We start from the raw sequence: 18,659 nt of genomic DNA, 5'->3' as shown, positions 1-18,659 counted from the left end.
AGCATCCCCTGACAGCAGCACTGTCCCTCGTCAGCCCACAGGAGTGTTTTGTTCCTTCTTCCTTTTTTAAGGAGAAAAAATGCTTCTGGGGAAGGGATTTGGCTCCTGATCTCTTGACTGTCATCAGCATCCCTTCCCTGCTGAGCACATCCCCTGTGCAATCATCTCATTTCAAGGGGAAGAAAAAGGTAGTGACCCAAGTTTGAAGGAAGGAAAGCACATCTCACATGTTCAGACCAGGTGTTTTAATGCAACAAGGAGAGCTAAGGGCAAGGAAGAGAGATACTTAATTAGGCATTTCTGCCTTTTTCATCTTAAAAAAAGGCACTGTTCTCTATTTACTCTGATTTGCCTAGTTCTTGCACTGATCTACTGTTCTTTCTGTAATATTTTTGGAATATTACAGACAACACCACTGCTGAATTTCATGGATTGGGGTAGATTAACATTATGAGTTTAAAGAAAATATTTCTTGCCTTTCCTTCCAGAAGGTGCCTGCACCAAGATGATAAGCTCCACACACTTTTGCACAGCTGCTCTGGCCCAATTCCTCTGCTCCATCCAGCAGATCCCACTTGTGCTTAGTTCTACCATCTGCTTTTCTCTTTTCCCCCAGGTTGCAGAAGGCAATGGGACAACATCACATGCTGGCCTGAAGCGGAGGTGGGAGAAGTTGTGGTACGGCCTTGCCCAAAGTACTTCAGATTCCTCACAACTTTTCTTGGTAAGAAAAACCAGACAGCTCATTGCACTGAAGTGGGTTTATGGCTTCACTGCCTGTGGGGCTTCATATCATATCCCAGGGCATACTTCTTGGTATAATCAGAGGGAGAAAGAAGCTCTTGGCAGAAGGTAAAGGAGGTTTCCAAGACATACATGAATGCCCAAACCATTAGAGCAACCTCCTTATCCTTCGTGCAGCACCACATATTGCTCTGGATCATACAGATGCAAAAATGGCTCCTGGTGAAATCTAGTAATAAGGATGTTATGCAGTGAAAATTGAATCAACCTGTATAATAGTATGTTTGTTGTACAAAACAAAACAGTTTAGCGCTGTAATTAATTAAGTCACTGACATAAAATAAACAAGCTGAAACTGTACATAATAAAGTATTTTTCTGCTGAAATGACAGATTTGGCCACAGGCCAAGAAATTAACCTGGCAAATACTCGGTGGGGAAGGTTAATGGGGAAAGTAGCTTAACTCACTGTTCGGGATGTTCCGGGAAACCTTAATTTAAAACTCAGGTCTCAAGGGCAGTGCAGCAACAGGGTTCTTTGTCTCCTGGTAGTTCGTAGTCATTATTTACTATTTTTATTATAGCATTCCTGCAGGCCTCCACGGAGAATTAAATGCTTTTGCACTGAAGAGTATGCACCAAGCTGATAAGTCTCCACTTTTACAGCTTTGCAGTCCAAACACGCATGATAGATTATGAATGAGAGAAAGGATACAATACTGTCCCTGTTTAACAGACCACGGCACTCCACTGATTAACCCGCACATGCTGATTACATGACTTGCCCAAGGCCGCGCCAACAGTCTTTGCAGAACCAGACGGGAAATTCAAAATCCTGGAGTCCTATCCTAGTGCTGTAACCTTGCTGTTTCCAAAATTCACCTGCAGTTCATCATTGCAGAGAAAGCAGGCAGAAGCTGCTGTAATATCACATCTTGCAGGATGAGACTCTGAACGTTGGTTGAGCCATGTGGAATAATTGGTGGCTGTTGATGCTTTGTGTCCTCTCTTAGCACATTTGCTCACTGGGTTTTAGAGAGCTGACAGAGTTAGATAAACAGGAAGAAAAAACCTAATTTTTTTATACTTCATCCCACCAGAGCACAGCAATGAGGAAAGTATTGTATATATTTGATTATACATATATATATATGCACACAAACACATTTGTATTGTATATATGAAAGTGGAATGCCTTTAACTGTGTGGTAGGATGGGCTTATGAGACTGAATAAATTTGCCCACTCAGGGGCAAGTACTACTCTCCGAGATATCCCAGGGCACCACATTCCCTTGCAGAAAGGTGCAGTTCTCCTGTAGTACATGTGTCATTGGGTCTCTCAGATAAGTTAAGGGTATCTCAAAAAAACCCTATGCTTAGGCAAGTGAATGATTCGTATCATGAGAGAAGTCCAGACTTCACTGAGAGCAGTCAGGACATGACTTGGGCTCTCTGTGCATTTAATGTTCCAGGCCAAGAAAGAGCCTTGAAAACAAGCCAACCCATGGCCCTTTCCTGCATACCCATGTTGTAATATGGCTGCTGGCTTTTGCGCTCTTCTTTGAGCAAAGATTAGCAAATGTCATCTAGCCTTGTAGTTGGCAAGATCAGCAGCCTTCTAGGCAATTTCACACTGCTTTGGATGAATTTCCTCTGGTTAAGTGTATTTTTCTGCATCTGTCATCCAGGGGTTTCAGTCACTTGATAGCTGGCTGGTTGGGTCAGTGATGGCTAGGACATGATTCATCTCATGATAAATGAGCCAATTTTAAGAGATCAGATGAACAGCACCATGGCAATACCTATTTCTTATTTGTCTTACCTTGCTTAGTATGGTAAAGCACAGATTGACTTGCTTTGTCGGAGGGAGTGACTTCAGCTCTCTTAATTATTGCTGTTTCTAATGCAGGTGTGTCTGTATCAGATAGGTGTCTGGGATCCCATTAACATCAACAGTAATCTGGTCAGTGCAGTCAGAGCTGTATGTAGGAACTGGTTTGAGACCATCTTAAAAATCTGAATGGGCACAAGTCCATGGGTCCTGATGAGATCCATCCGCAGGTCCTGAAGGAGCTGGGAAATGAAGTTGCGAAGCTGCTGGCCATCATATTTGAGAAATCATGGCAGTCAGGTGAAGTTCCCGATGACTGGAAAAAGGGAAATATAACCCCCATTTTCAAGAAGGGGAAAATGGATGACCCGGGGAATTACAGACCAGTCAGTCTCACCTCTGTGCCTGGCAAAATCTTGGAGCAGATTCTCCTGGATGGCATGCTAAGGCACATGAAAATCAACAAGGTGCTTGGTGACAGCCAGCATGGCTTCACTAAGGGGAAATCCTGCCTAATTTGGTGGCCTTCTATGATGGGGCTACAGAGCTGATGGACAGGGGTAGAGCAGTTGATGTCATCTGCCTGGACTTGTGCAAAGCGTTCGACACTGTCCCGCAAGACATCCTTGTCTCTAAATTGGAGAGACATCAATTTGATGGATGGACCACTCGGTGGATAAAGAACTGGCTGGATGGCCGCACACAGAGTTGTGGTCAATGGCTCAATGTCCGGCTGCAGACCAGTAACGAGTGGTGTCCCTCAGGGATTGGTGTTGGCACCGGTCTTGTTCAACATCTTTGTCCCTGCCATGGGCAGTGGGATTGAGTGCGCCCTCAGCAAGTTTGCTGATGACATCAGGCTGTGTGGTTTGTTTGATACACTGGAGGGAAGGAATGCCATCCAGAGGGACCTCGACCCGCTTGTGAGGTGGGCTGATGCCAACCTCATGAAGTTTAACCATGCCAAGTGCAAGGTCCTACACCTGGGTTGGAGCAATCCCAGGCACAGCTACAGGTTGGGCAGAGAAGAGATTCAGAGCAGCCCTGCAGAGAAGGACTTGGGGGTGTTGGTTGATGAGAAAATGAGCATGAGCCGGCTTCAGTGTGCGCTCGCAGCCCAGAAAGCCAACCATATCCTGGGCTGCATCAAAAGGAGTGTGACCAGCAGGTCGAAGGAGGTGATCCTGCCCCTCTACTCTGCTCTTGTGAGACCTCATCTGGAGTACTGTGTGCAGTTCTGGTGTCCTCAACATAAAAAGGACATGGAACTGTTGGAATAAGTCCAGAGGAGGGCCACGAGGATGATCAAGGGGACTGGAGCACCTCCTGTATGAAGACAGGATGAGGAAGTTGGAGCTGTTCAGCCTGGGGAAGAGAAGGCTGTGTGGAGACCTCATAGCAGCCTTCCAGTATCTGAAGGGGGCCTATAGGGATGCTGGAGAGGGACTCTTCATTAGGGACTGTAGTGATAGGACAAGGGGTAACTGGTTAAAACTTAAAACAGGGGAAGTTTAGATTGGCTATAAGGAAGAAATTCTTTCCTGTTAGGGTGGTGAGGCACTGGAAGGTGTTGCCCAGGGAGGTTGTGAATGCTCCATCCCTGGCGGTGTTCAAGACCAGTTTGGACCAGGCCTTGGGTGAGATGGTTTAGTGTGAGGTGCCCCTGCCCATGGCAGGGGGGTTGGAACTAGATGATCTTAAGGTCCTTTCCAACCCTAACTATTCTATGATTCTATGATTTGTTGCAAAATTAATGCCATTAAACTCTGTGGAGCAATTCTTCTTTAGTAGTAGTGAGTAGCATTGAATAACTTCCAAAAAAATCAATCGTCCAGTTAATGTTTATGTCTTACTCTTTGATCCCTTTGCAGGAACATGAAAGGTTATACCAAGTTGTGAGCAAGAGAAAATCTCTTATATTTATAGCAGGAAAAGGGTGAAATACTGGGAAACAAAGAGTTGAAGTGATTTTCCTGCCAATGAATATGCTCTTCAAATGACTAATATCATTTCTCATGGTAAATAAAGGATAAAATTTCTCGTGGCATTTAGAAACCTTAAAATGCCTAGCATAGTCCTGATGTCATTTGACATTAAATTTTTATGCCATTCACAAATACAGAAGATTTTTATTATTTCATGACATTCGTCAGTACCATATGAAGGAGCTAGATGAAAATATTTTTTGCACCTTTTTTTATTAAAATGCATAACTTGCTATCCCTTGACCAGAGCATTGTGGCTTTCTTTCAAAATATGGAAGGTGATATTCATAATAGAGATTTATTTCCTGCAATTTCTCCAAAAGCAAGTTGTCCATCTTACGCAAGTTAAATGGTAAAAAAATAACACTGGCAGTTTTTAGGTTTTAACTATGAGATTAATTAAGGGGGCAAGGATGGGAATAACCAAGATCTGAAATCCTACTCAAGGAGGTGAGCTCCTTCTGAGTTTTGGGCTTGCCAAACTCCTTTTTATCTCTAGTGCTCTAAATTTACTTCTGCTTACCTTTCCCATGAGTCATTTTCCTCATGAACACCTTTTGCTTCCCTTTCCTGCTCCATTTCTCTTCCTTCTGTTTAGTGGGCCTACTGACTGCCATTCACTGTGAATACTGGTATATTCTTATTTTTAAACCATCTAGAACAGAGCTGTCTTGTCTGCAGGTGGGTAGTCACCCAGGCATGGCAGCTTAATCTGCATGGAGCTAAGCACACCAATACTTACATGCATTTGCATAGTTCAACTCAAAATCCTTCAGTGTTGGTCAAGTGCATTGAAACCATACCAGTATTGTTACCAAATATTACCACAGCTGCAGCTGTATCTTCTCTCCCCTGCTCTGCAAGTCCCTGATTTCCCCCCTTTCTCCAATATATAATGTCTTCAAACACTTAGGTCTTTTGTTCATCATTTTCACGCCAAATACAAACTCTTTGCTGATGTTAGAAACACGCTGCCAAACACTGGGCATGAATGATACAAGGGACTAGAAGTTGTTTGCACTGATGGATCCCATACAATGAATTTTTACTTCTTCTGGATTACTGGAGAGTGCACAACTTCGCAGGTGTAGCCAAACTGTGACAGTGCTGTCTGGAACAGGCACTGTCATCAGAGCATTTTTATGAGGGTGGGAAGCCATCACAGCATCTAACTGGCATTGCCATCCGGTAGTGGTTCATGCTCTGCCATCCTCCTATTGCATTTAGACATAACCTCCTCCAGCAGATTGAAATTCTAGAAGACCACAGAAATTCTCAGAGCTATTGTGACATTTGTGCACATGTAAAAGAAAAGGCACAGTGCAAGGAAGCGGTTGGGAAGTTCTATGAAAATTATCCTGATATATCATAAATCACAGATGATGACAGTACCACTTTGCTTGCCCACCTGAAGCATTTGTTAAGTTTCCAAGTGTCCTCTTGAATAATGGACATCGTCATTCCCCAGTCATGCCTTCTACCAGTTGGATCCTTGGACTAGGATTAGTACTTGGAAGGCTCCTGAAATAAACTCAGCCACTGGAGTAGTTTCTCCAAAGCTTCTCCTGTTCCTCCAGAGTGCAAGAGTGTCAGACATGACTTGCTTCATCCTACTGTGGTTTCCAAATACATTGCCACTGCTTTTTAGTCATCCCCTATTGCATGTAAACAACCAACAAACTGAAGGCATGGAAGATAGTTATTCTGGTAAATAAAAGCCCATCATACCAGAAGAGACTAGAAAATTGTAGCTGGCTTAGTGACACTTGCTTGGTTTAGTAACACAGAAGGTGGGTTTCCATTGAAAGAATGAAATCAAGGAGGGAAAAGGGTAGTTTAAGCTAATACTCAACAAAAGCAGAACATGCAAACTGCCATGAATAGAGTCACAGTAGAAACTGGAGGAAGGTTCCAGTGGGGTTTTATGTGGGAAGTAAAGACTAACTTTGGAGATAGTTTTAATGAATTTCTAAAGTGATTAGATGATTTTAAGGATGCAGGGCATCTCCAGGGCTGCTTCTGTGTGTTCTTCTGATGTCCCCACTGTGTTTCATATGCAGTGAGCCAAAGATACAGACAGGGAAAGAGACCAGACCGTGTTACTCACTGACTGCTAGGAGAGTGAAGGATTCTGCACCTGTTCACAGAATATATTTGTGCATTATGATCTTATTAAAGGCAAGCTAAGTCTTTAAATATTGGTCTCACATGAATCTTGAGTTGTTTCAGCAAAATTATGGCCCCTCCTTCCAATGTTGTTGCTAAGAATGCTCTCTGTCTGGCTCAGAATATTTCCTGGCTTCAAGCTGCTGCTCTTTGTCCTGTTTAGCTGTCTGAAATCCTACATGCTGAGAAGCAAATGCTCCAAGTCATATCTGGCTTTGTATATCCATGGAAGCAATGTTTTTACTGGCTACCTGGAGTCTTAGAACAAGCATGAAACTGTCTGTGCTTATTGTTGACAGCTACTATATGCATTCAGAGTTTGATAAGCTGATTTCCATGATGCTCGTTCAGATGGTTTTGTGCAATTCTTCAGGCAAGGATTAGGGTGGGATGAGAGTCATGTAACCAGACTCCCGTGGCTAACATCAACTAGAAAAAATGCTGGTTTATTGTGTGTCACCTCTAAGGTACATATTTGTGCAAACACTGGTTAGGTTTGCAATCTTAAACAAGAATTTGGAAATGACAGGGTTATTTATCAGCATTGATTCATGAAAACGGCAAGCTTTTCCATGGCAGTTGGAATCTAAAAAGTCTAGGCTGCATCAGAAAGGTGATTCAATCTGGTCAAGGGATTTATAAACTTCTGAATTCAGACAAGATCATGTGATGATCAAGATGGGTTTTCTACTGATTTCAGCCTCACTCCTTCCTGTCTACATGGTGCAGGTAATAAGGCTCAGTATCACCTAATGTTAGCTGTATGAAAGCTCAACAGTAAATCTAATCAGATATATGGGTGTTCTCCTGCCTGTTTACCCAGAAAAGCACATCCTGTATGGCCTGGAGGTGTTTCTCTGGGGTTTGAATCAGCCTGTGATTTCCCCACTCTTCACTGGAGGAAGTCTATGGAGTTATTTAGAACAGACACTCAGGACTGCAGCTGAAGGTGGACCAAATCTGCTCATGCACAGACACATAAATAAAATTTCCAGATGCATCAAAATCACTTGCATGTTTAATAATTGCAAGTTGTAAACAAATATTGTCTTCTATCTAAAGAAATTGGAGACAAATTTTTCTGTGGGCTTTAAAACCAAAGTAACTGAAGTTTATGCCAGCATTACATTCAGAATCTGACCCAAAGTTATTAAACAAGCTCTTTCTGCATAAGCAGAGTGCAGAGACTAACCTGAGAAATCATGTGTCTCACTGTGTTAATGTGGATGTTTTAAATTGTAATCCATCATGAAGATTACATCTTTTTTGGTTTTATTCTTTCGTGTCTTCTTACCATTTTAAATTTGCGCATTCCTACTTTTCCATCTGATAGCTTTTTCATTTGAATTTAGAAAGTATCTTTTTGTCTGTGGCACGTTTCGATTCAACAAATACAAACCAAGAGCTTTGTCATTGTCTTTTGTCATTCTCTTTTTTGATATTGTGCCTAAAGTCTTTTTAACTATCATTTGACCCTATGTGCATCTCAGATGTTGTGAGCACTTACACACAAAACGTGGCTTGTATCATTCCTGGCCTCTGACAGATGTCAGTTTGATGGACAAACTCAGTTTGATGGACAGCAAAGATCTAATTCTGTTGTCTCTCTGGATTTTTTGTGTTGGTTTTTTTTTTTCTGATTCATTTGAAGAGAGATTTGTAAATTACACCCTCACTCCACACTTTCACTTTGAAACAGACTAACTAATCCTTTGTAGCATTACCCAAGTTTATTAGGACAGAAGTGAACAAGTCTATGAGGGTGGTGAGGCCCTGGCACAGGTTGCCCAGAGAAGCTGTGGCTGCCCCATCCCTGGCAGTGTTCAAGGCCAGGTTGGACAGGTCTTGGAGCAACCTGGTCTAGTGGAAGGTGCCACTGCCCATGGCAGGGGGTTGAAACTAGATGGTCTTTAAGGTCCCTCCCAACCCAAACCATTCTGTGATTCTATGAATTTATGTCATTTACTGTTAACATACATGTGGTTATGTCATTTACTGTTAACATACACGATGGTTCAGGCTGAAGCAATACCCAACTATCACTTCTCCTCACCCCTTTGTGTTCTGGCACACACACAGACAACTCTACACAACTGCACAGAGCAAAGAGAAGAGCTCCCTATGAAATAACATGAGGGTGAGCCCCTCATTGAAGCAAGTGGTTTAAAAGCCCTTTTCAGGTAGCTCCACTGATGCAATTAGGACAGCCCAAAATACAGGGTGCAGTAAGTTTCAGAGAGCTAGAGATGTGGCAGTAATAAATGCAGGCCAAGTGATGTGAAAAAGAACAAATAAAGAAACTGAACGCTGTGTCTATCTTGTGACTTGTTGACACAACGCTAAAGGTTGTACTATGGCATTAAAGTATAAAATACTGATAATTTAAAATAGCCTGAAGCATTAAGTAGAAATTGTACTAAAAGAATGATACCTTGTGAAATCATGTCTTAGGCAGATAAAGCAAATTTGGAAAATACCTTGTCATGGCTTACCCCACAAGCTTCTCCAAGATCTACTTCATTATCTACTTTAGTCCAAGCTGTAGCTGTCTGAAAGTCTCAGGTATTCCAAGCAACAATAGAACAGATCAATAATAAAATAATTGGAACTAGAGATGTTCCAGTGACCTCAGCAGCATCTCAAGAAGAGTAAATGATAAGAACTGCTATTGCTTTAATAGCTTCTGCTTGGGGAAAAAAAAACAAATAAAATCAGTCTCTAGCCATGGAATATGATGACAGAGAAGTAGGACAGATTGCCACTCAGAGCAGACCTTCCCCTCTCCTTTAGAAGCTATTACAAAAAAAAGAGCAAGAGAAGTGAGAGAGAGACAAAAGCAAACACGCCTTAGCAATGACTGACCCAGGCTCCCATTAAAAGCCAGTAAGAGGGTTTCTTCCAGTAAGATCAAAGAGCCAAACCTCACCTGTGACACAACTTTCAGACATGTTTCTGAGTCTGAAGTGTGTATTTGAAAAAGATGAGAGGCAAAAAGAAATTAACAAAGAGAAAAATCTTAAGAGCTGGACATAGTCAACAAATTGTTTGGAATGCAGTTATCTCTCTGCCTTTATTCAGTTCACTTGTTCAGTGTTTAACTCCTACCCAGAGATCAAACATCTTCCATAAAGAAAATGTTTTAGGTTTTTATGTTGGTTCCACTAACTTGTCACTTCTCTTCTGCTGTGCCATGAATAAATCATGTCATTCCTCTACCAGGCCCTTTACTAGTTGGTATAACCCAATCTGCAAAGTCATTTTGATTCGTATCTCTTCCACATCATTCCATTTATAAATCTGGAAATTGAATTTGAAGTTTTACTTGTGTTTGTTCCTGTATCAAAAAATCTATCCCAATTAATAAATTGTGTGTGCAGTGTTTTGCTGCAGAGCATCTCTCCATTTTTCCTAAGAAACAGTGATGGAAATAAGTAATCACTGTAGAGCAGTGTTCGACTCCTTGTATAGGACTATGAGGAACCTGGAGGCTTGGTGTCAACCTCGTGGGCTTTTTGTGTGGGCAGCAGAGGGACCAAGATCAAGGCCAGAAGACCTCGTGGAAGCTGCAGCTGAGGTCTGTCAGGCGATAGTGAGAGGTTCACATCCAAAGGAGGACTAGGCCACTATCGTTGAAACAATGTATGAGTAAAGGTATGGACAGACTACTGTAGCTACAAGTAGAGTTCTTAGATTAATGCTTTTTCATCTGTTAAAAACACTATTTGAAAGGGTGCAAGTCAGAGGTAAATACGGTCATGAACATTGTGGAGAAAGTAGGCGAGGAATGATTGTTTCATGATATGTGAGCGGAGGGGTGCTCAATGAAATTGTTCATCAGCAGGTCTAAAATAAGCATTTGGAGGTATGTTTTCATACAGCATATAAAGAAATCATAGGACTGAAAAGGTATTGGAGGGTACAAATGAAACTCAGAAATATAAAGAGGAATGAGAATTATTAAAAAGAGGTAAGAAAAATTCAGACTATAGGAATAAGATAAACTCAGGGGAACACTAGCTTTTATGCAGCCTCCATTTGAGAGAGATAAGAAGATATTTCTACAGTCACCAGGATATGCAAGATGTAAAGCCATAAAGGAATTTAGCTGCTTAACCTTCCTAGGAAGATTCTACAAATCTTCACCCAATTGGGATAAAAGACCAAAAAAAAGTCCTTCATGTTTCTTGATCAGTATCAGTACTGTCAATTCATTGTTATTTGTTAATCCAACTAAAAAATGGCAAGAGTGATTTGGGATAGGAAGAGGAGAATGCTTCTTTCTTCAAAAGAAATCAAATTAAAACAGGTAGTAAAAACTGAATATCTAAAGCCTGAATTAAAAGCAGGAATACTCTGACATTTCCATCACGAGTTTACAGGTGTTAGCTTTTCTTTTATTTTACTGGGGCTTTTTTTAATGCTAAAAAGAAACGTGGGGGATTTTAACCAAAACTTGTCTCGGAGTTTAGCCAGTCCTGCTTGTTGTCATTAAGAGGAATTTCCTTCCTTCTGTCATTGCTACCCGGAGCAGGGAGTTTCTGAATCACCCTGCAAGTAAGAAAAAGCTGCCTAGGTTAGATGTGAGCCCTGTACCAGATTTTGGACAGCCACACAAGCTAATCAGAACGAAAAATGAGAGCATTCGGATAATTGATTACAACTATCAATTCTGCTTCCATAATAGGTTTGCCATTAAACTGGATTAGGAAATTAGAGAGGGCTTTGTGAAGCATTTGTTTAAACCAAGAGTGGCTGCTGGGCCAGATGGTGAAGTCCTCTCTGACAGCAGACATGATACTAGAAAGACGGAAAAGTGTATGGAGGAAGTGCAATCTCTCCCCGTGCTTCATGTACATGATCATTAATCACCACGACACATTGCAAGCAGATTGTCAAGGAAAACAGGCAGAGGTAGAGCATGAGGAAGAGATGTGTTTTCTTATAAATATATACATATAATAAATCTACAGCAGTTTACATTGGCTTGGATGGCCCATCTTGTCTGCTTAACTTTGCAGTTGGATAGTGTTTAGTGCGCTGCAGACCAGAGAGTGTTGAGCTTAGGAGAGACCCTACTGATTTCACTGGGGCTTGACCCATTTGCACTTCTGTGGTCAGTATATCTGCAAAGAGGCGGAGCTCATGTCTCAGGCAGTACCAAGAAATGCCGTGATTTGATTGAATAGTTGTGGCCCATCACATTACACATTTGCCTTTAAGGCACTTGCAGTAAAACTTCACCAGAACTGGTTATTCAGGCCTGTGGCTTCGCCCCTTGCCTTTCAATAGTGCTTTATGTATTGACTGTCATAAACACTGATATAAATGAGCAAAAGGTCTAGCCTTATATTTACACTTGTAATTCCCTTCTGTAAGCAGTGTCTTTTATACCACAGCATTCTTTTGGAAAGCTGACTGCTTTAGTTTCCCTTCCTGGTTCTCTGGCAGTAGCTATGTAAGGCTTTAGCTTATATAAGAATTACCTCTGCAGATTATATTTGCTGCTTGTAAAGAACTAGCTTGTTTGTTTGTTTGTTTGTTTCCTCTCTTTCTCATTTCTGCGCTGTTATTTTGCTCCCTTTACACATCCATCCCCTCCTACCTAGCAGGGAGTCATATGAAAAGGTCAACACCTCTTTCCCTTCAAAACTTCTTTTTTAAACTCCTTTGTCCTGATATCTGCAAAGAGACAAGACAGCAGTGAAAGAGCTGTGGGATGCTGAGATCCTTCTAATTGTCTCCCTGCAATGCTTTGCTCAAGATTCAGATAAACAATTGAGTTATTGCACCTTAGCAATTATTGTGCATCTGCAAGCCAGGATATCTCCCAGCATGCATGATTTACACCTTTGGCAGATGTGGCGAGATTTCACTTAATTTACATTACAGTGAAAACAGTTTAGCCTAGTTGCCTTACCTCCTCTTTGCAGCATCAGTAGCAGCGTCTCACAGACAATATCCCATCCTCATGGGACCAAACGCCTCTTGCTTCTGCAGAGATTGTGCATGCCTGAAATGGGAACCAGGGATTTGCTCTGTGCTCCTGACAGCACCCAGAAGAGGACTTGTGTTACACACAAGGCTCCCATTCACAAATGCATGCCTGAAGGAATGAAACCCCCTTGCACTTTCTAACTGCTTTGCATTTTCTAACCATGACCAAACTGAAACACAGGGAGATCCATTTGAACATAAGGAAACGCTTTTCTATTGTGAGCATGACCAAGCACTGGAGCAGGCTGTACAGTGTCTATCCTTGGAGATTTCCAAGGATATCCGAAAGGCATCTGGACATGCTTCTGAGCAGCCAGACCAAGTTGGTTGCTTTAGCAGGGGGGGTTGACCAGATGACCTTCAAAGGTCTCTTCCAACCTCAAACATCCTGTGATTCTATGAAAGCTGTAAGGTGGGTTCTAATAAGACATGTTATGAGATTATTGTTATCGTAAATAAGAGTTGTGGCTTTTTCAGTTGAAACTTTCTGTAGGTTTGTTTTTTTTCTAAATGGGAGGCCTCATCTCACCTGAATGGATTTGGCTTTTAGGAGTAGATCCACCAGCTTAAGTGATCAGAGAAGCTGTAACTTTTCTGATCAAAATTAAATACAAACCTGACAAAAGACAGATTATTTCATGGCTGTTAACTAATACCAACCCCATTAAAGGGACTCTGTTAACACTGGGACTTGAACCTCCTTTATCTACAAAGTAGAGAAGAGCCTGGAGCACAAATGTACTGGCAGTACTGCTTTTCAGTTCTTAGTGCATCATCTCCTCCACTGTGCCTTGCTAATTATGTGTTACAGAGTTATAAACCCTGGTCTCCTTTCTTGTTTATTCTCCAGGGATACAGTTTAGTAAGATTTAGCTTCAGTCTGATTGGAAATGAGAAAGTATTGGAACCGTTATGAGCTGTCAAAGGCTGGAGATACCATTTCCAAGTCCAGGAGCCCTGTCTGTTCTGATACTACCACTTAAATTTTGCAGGTTCAGTGTATTTCATTAGTGCATTAGTGCATTGAGAAACAAACACAGGTTAATGGGAGATGGTTCAGGAAAAGAGTATATAAAACTTTTGGTGCTTTTAACACTTTGCCTTCCCATTGACAGAAGATCGGATTTTACTACTTGTCCCAGGAAGACCTACTTACTGGTGGGGAATCTGAGACCCCACCAGTAATCAGATATCCCCACCAGGGAGATCATAAGGACTGGCTGCATGTTCACTGGAGGTCTGTGGCAGAGCTGGGATTTGACCTTGTAACATAAAAATCTCAGTGTAATGCTTCAGTCCAAAGTTTGCTGCCTGTAAACCTCGGAGTAAGAATTAAGCTTGTGAGGCTCTTTTCCAAATTTTATGTTAATTTTCAGTATAGAAAGTAAGCTGGTAGGTAGTAGTTTTTTGCTCTGAGGGGAGACATTATCCATCACTTGAGCCATAATTATGGTGTGGTAAAATCTGTGTCTTCTAACCTTGTACTTTTTGCACCTCCCAGACATCTAGTGCTGAATATGAGAGTTATTAGAAAGGTTTGTTGTATCACACCATGTTTGTGAATTTGCTCATCAAAAACTGACATGAGCATCAAAGGGCGGTAGAAAAAAGTCTCTGGGAAGTGATTTTCCCTGAAATCTGGGACATTTTATTACTATTTTTTCATCCCAGTGATGATGTATCGTGATTCCCTCTACCTTAGTTTCCGCATCTGCTAAAGCATTAAAACAACTTTTGAAAGTAGCATTGAGAGCAGTGAGAATTACAAAACAATCAAACAATTGTTGAGGAAGTGCACTCAAAAAGAAGAAATAGGAGAAAATTAAGCTGAAATAAGCACCTCTTAGTACACTGAGAATAAGCAGCAAAGAATCAAAACCACCGTGAAAGCTAAAAGCATCGTCAAACAGAGAGGAGGAGTTTTGAGCAGGAAATAGGAAGCAGAAAAGTTCAGATAATGGAATCCATTGTAATGAAAAAGAAATAACAGAAATTGCATAACAACTCAAAAAAAAAACCCACAAAAAAAAAAAACACCAAACAAGAAAAAAAAAAAGAAAAGAAAACGTATTAAACAGTCACATCCTTGATTTGTTTGCACAAGATCTCTTTTGTTTGCACAAGATCTCTTATGATCCTGATAGGAACCCTGGTAAAAAGAAATGCTAACAATGACCATTCAGAGAAAGCCTGGGGAACAACAACTCACCAAACTGTGCTAAAGTTAAGTTCTCTTGGAGCAGCTGTTAAAATGAACAAAGGCATCAGAGCATTTGTGGAGTTTCAGTCTGTTGTAAAGACAAATCACAGGGGCAAGTGTAGTGTCAAAGTTTTACTTGTCACAGGTACTGAAGAAGCGAATTAAGCCAGGGGATAGGCTGCTGCTGATTTCAGTGTGAAACAGGTCTATGCTTAGGAAGATGTTCAGATGACTCAATTGTCAGAAATTCCTGGAGGTGATGCTTGAACATTTTCATGACTCATAGCTGCATAATTGATTTGCTCCTGTTTGCAGGAGTTTTATTGTTCTTGTGCAAAGAATCTGATTGTTAGAAATGTTTACAAGCTCTTGAGTTTCACTGATGTAATTCTTCATCTCAGAACCAAGTTTTGACTACTGCTTGTTCATTCTGGCTTATTGTACCAGCTTTCCAGTGGGGAATGGCAGGCAGTTTTGTTCGATAATGACACCGAAGAAATGCCACAGTCAAGTGAGATGCATGAGATAGACAGGATACAGACCAGTGGTCAGAGTGGATGCTGGGGGAATTTGCAATGTGCAATGTGTTGCTTCTTTGTTATTTCTGTCTGACAAATATCAATCTTGGCCTTTTAGACTACAGACCTTTTAGGGTAAGACCTGTCCTGATCAGATTGTTAATTTCTCCTTCTTTTGCTTAAGGTCCGTACAGCCCATAGCCAATGTGGTTTTGAGGTCTAGCTGATACGGGAAGCAGAGATGTCTTAAGGAGTAAGAGATGCTTTGAACTGAACAGTCTTATAATCCCAGATGGACCAGGATGTGCAGAGTACCAGAGAGGAATGTGAACTTCACAGTTTTGACAGTTCTGCCTGAAGGAGAGGGACATCCTTATGTTAATTAAGGTGCTTTTTAGCCAGTTGGAAGCTCTAGGCACTCAACTTGCTTAAGAGTCAAGGAAATCTTCCTGCCTTTGACTATACATGTTAAAACAGGTAATACAGGTTGTAGGTATCTGGGTTTTCTCCCCTCATAGCCAAATTTTGAAGTGTTTGGTTCGGTGCAGAGATTTCCCAGGAATCACATTCAGTCAGGGCTCATCTTGTAGACAAGGTCTGGGTTTTGAGGACTGCATTCATGGTCAGTTCTCAGACCTCTGATCTTTTTTATAAAATGAGCAATTTATCTATCCCTGTCTTGGCTCATGTGAAGTGAAATACATAAATAATTCACTGCTCTGTTTAGAGAAAACTTTTCCAGGAACAAAGGCAGTATGACAGTAACATTCTCAGACAATCCAGGTGGAATGCCAGCAACCAAAGGTCCAAGTAAAACTGTCATTGTAGTACCATTAGAAGAGATTTTTTTTTTTTTTTGGCACCTCAGTATTAAAATGTACTTGGTTTTGAGGTTTGCACTTTACAACCCAATGAGTCCCTCCCATTTATGTGTTCTGTGTAATGTAAACACTTCGTAACAAAATATGAGAATTTTGTTCTGTGTGTTACAAGAAATGTCCTCGGGCATTTGAATCAACAAAAGGCAGGTATTTGTTGAACAGCAAGCTGGACATTTCTTTTTAAATCATCTTTCTCTCTTTTCTTCCAGGAAACGTGACCAGGAATTGTACAAGCCAGGGCTGGACGGATGTGTACCCTGCACCATATGCCATAGCTTGTGGATATGATTCCAACAGCACTCCAGGGGAAGAGGTTTGTAAACCTGGATGGGTAGACATCAAGATTTGCCAGAGAGTGATATCAGAATCACATGATCTTCCTATGCCAAATTTTTTTTATTCCCACTCTGATTTCTCAAGAAGGAAAGATACTCCTGAGGATCTCTGGAAGCAGAGATCTGGTCAAAGAGATAATCCTCCCATTGATTTCCAGAGTGGTGGCAGGAAATCAACGCCAGAGTTCAGACCAGCATCTTTGTGATACCTACATTTAATTTCAGGTGCTGGATTTTCCATGTTTGAAGCAAAGCCCTCCACATTTATATTTATCCTTAAGTAGATACGGTGATTCCAGTATTTCTAGGCCAATATAAGCCTAAAAAGCGCTAAAGCACACAACTTGCTACACAACTGCTCTGCTGATCTCAGCCAGCTAAAGATGTAGAAAACTGTAGGGAGCACACATATTTTCTTGCAATGTTACTGAATTTTGTAAGGGAATCATAGCATCATAGAACGGTTTGGACTGGAAGGGATCTTAAAGATCACTTTGTTCCAATCCCTGCCATGGGGAAGGCTTCTCTGAGGTTTCCCAGAGCCTTCTTTTCACCAGGCTGAATATGTCCTTCCTTTCTTTTGTTGTATGACATATGCTAGTGTTTCTGAACGTTTGACATAATCTCAATATGAAATAAATATACGTGGTGGTAGGTCTTTATGTACGGTCACACATTACCAAGGCACTCAAAGAGTTAATGGAGAATCTGAAGAGACCTCAGCTAGCCTTAATAGTGGAAGAATACAGAAAATAGCAAAGGGAAACTTGCACAAAGAATTTCAGGGCTTTACTGAAGAGGGCCTTAGTCTGCCTTAGAGGTCAGCCACCCTTCACATCCTCAAGTGTCCCTTTTCTCAGATCAAGTTGTGTGGCACCACTTGCATGTTACCAAAGCCATTGTTACAGGTCTGCTCTGGAAGGTCCTTCTTCAGGAGCTCTGGGTTTTGTTCCAGCTGCAAAGGGGATTTGGGAATTCCTGGGACATGTTTTGGCAACCCAATGGGTTGCAGCATTGCCAGAGTGCCGCGTTACCAAGAGAACATGTATTATGTTCTTTTAATTCTTTCTTAATTATTTTCTTTTGATTTCCACTGTTTTGTCATGCTGTTTAAGTCTAAATTTGTGTGAAAGGTGGCTGAGGGGGGTGAACAAGCAGTACTAGGCTGTGAAGAATAGATTTTTGTTGTTGTTGAATTGGCTGTCAATTTAGGGAGGAAGAAATAAAGGGGATAGAAAAAAACAGAACAGCAGGCTGTGTGGCACATGAAGTCCAGAACAGAGTGATAACCCTCCATGCTGAAAACTCTTCATGCACTCTTTAACACCTACTGGTTTCAAGTCAGAAACAACAAGAAAAATATGAAAAATAGATAAATCATAGAATCATAGAATAGTTAGGGGAAAGGATCTCAAGATCATCTAGTTCCAACCCCCCTGCCATGGGCAGGGACAACTCACACTAAACCATCTCACCCAAGGCTTCGTCCAACCTGGCCTTGAACACCGCCAGGGATGGAGCATTCCCAGCCTCCCTGGGCAACACCTTCCAGTGCCTCACCACCCTAACAGGAAAGAATTTCCTCCTTATATCCAATCTAAACTTCCCCTGTTTAAGTTTTAACCCATTACCCCTTGTCCTATCACTACAGTCTCTAATGAAGAGTCCCTCCCCAGCATCCCTAAAGCCCCTCTTCAACTACTGGAAGGCTGCTATGAGGTCTCCACACAGCCTTCTCTTCTCCAGGCTGAACAGCCCAAACTTTCTCAGCCTCTCTTCATACAGGAGGTGCTCCAGTCCCCTGATCATCCTCGTGGCCCTCCTTTGGATTTGTTCCAACAGTTCCATGTCCTTTTTATGTTGAGGACACCAGAACTGCACACAGTACTCTAGGTGAGGTCTCACAAGAGCGTGCTTTCCAGGCTGCGTGTAGGGATTTTTAGCTGTGAATTCTGGTAGTCCCTAAGAAGGAGATGATGCAGCCATTGAAGTAGCGCCCTTGCAG

General features: G+C 41.6%; 1 protein-coding gene across 1 annotated transcript in view; it reads left to right on the top strand.

The window, feature by feature from the left end:
* VIPR1 (vasoactive intestinal peptide receptor 1) overlaps window positions 1-18,659 on the top strand; it is a 103,492-nt gene that overhangs the window by 49,605 nt on the left and 35,228 nt on the right. Inside the window, exons 3-4 of the mRNA XM_057398922.1 lie at window positions 617-724; window positions 16,529-16,632. Of these exons, the coding sequence (XP_057254905.1) occupies window positions 617-724; window positions 16,529-16,632 (212 nt within the window). The remainder of the gene's footprint in view (window positions 1-616; window positions 725-16,528; window positions 16,633-18,659) is intronic.

Source organism: Pezoporus wallicus, unplaced genomic scaffold (genome assembly GCF_028554395.1).
Source record: "Pezoporus wallicus isolate ANWC-B61680 ecotype Strahan unplaced genomic scaffold, APGP_CSIRO_Pwel_v1 contig_3487, whole genome shotgun sequence".
NCBI classification, from domain to species: Eukaryota; Metazoa; Chordata; class Aves; order Psittaciformes; family Psittacidae; genus Pezoporus; species Pezoporus wallicus.
This window is presented reverse-complemented; position numbering and strand designations above follow the sequence as displayed.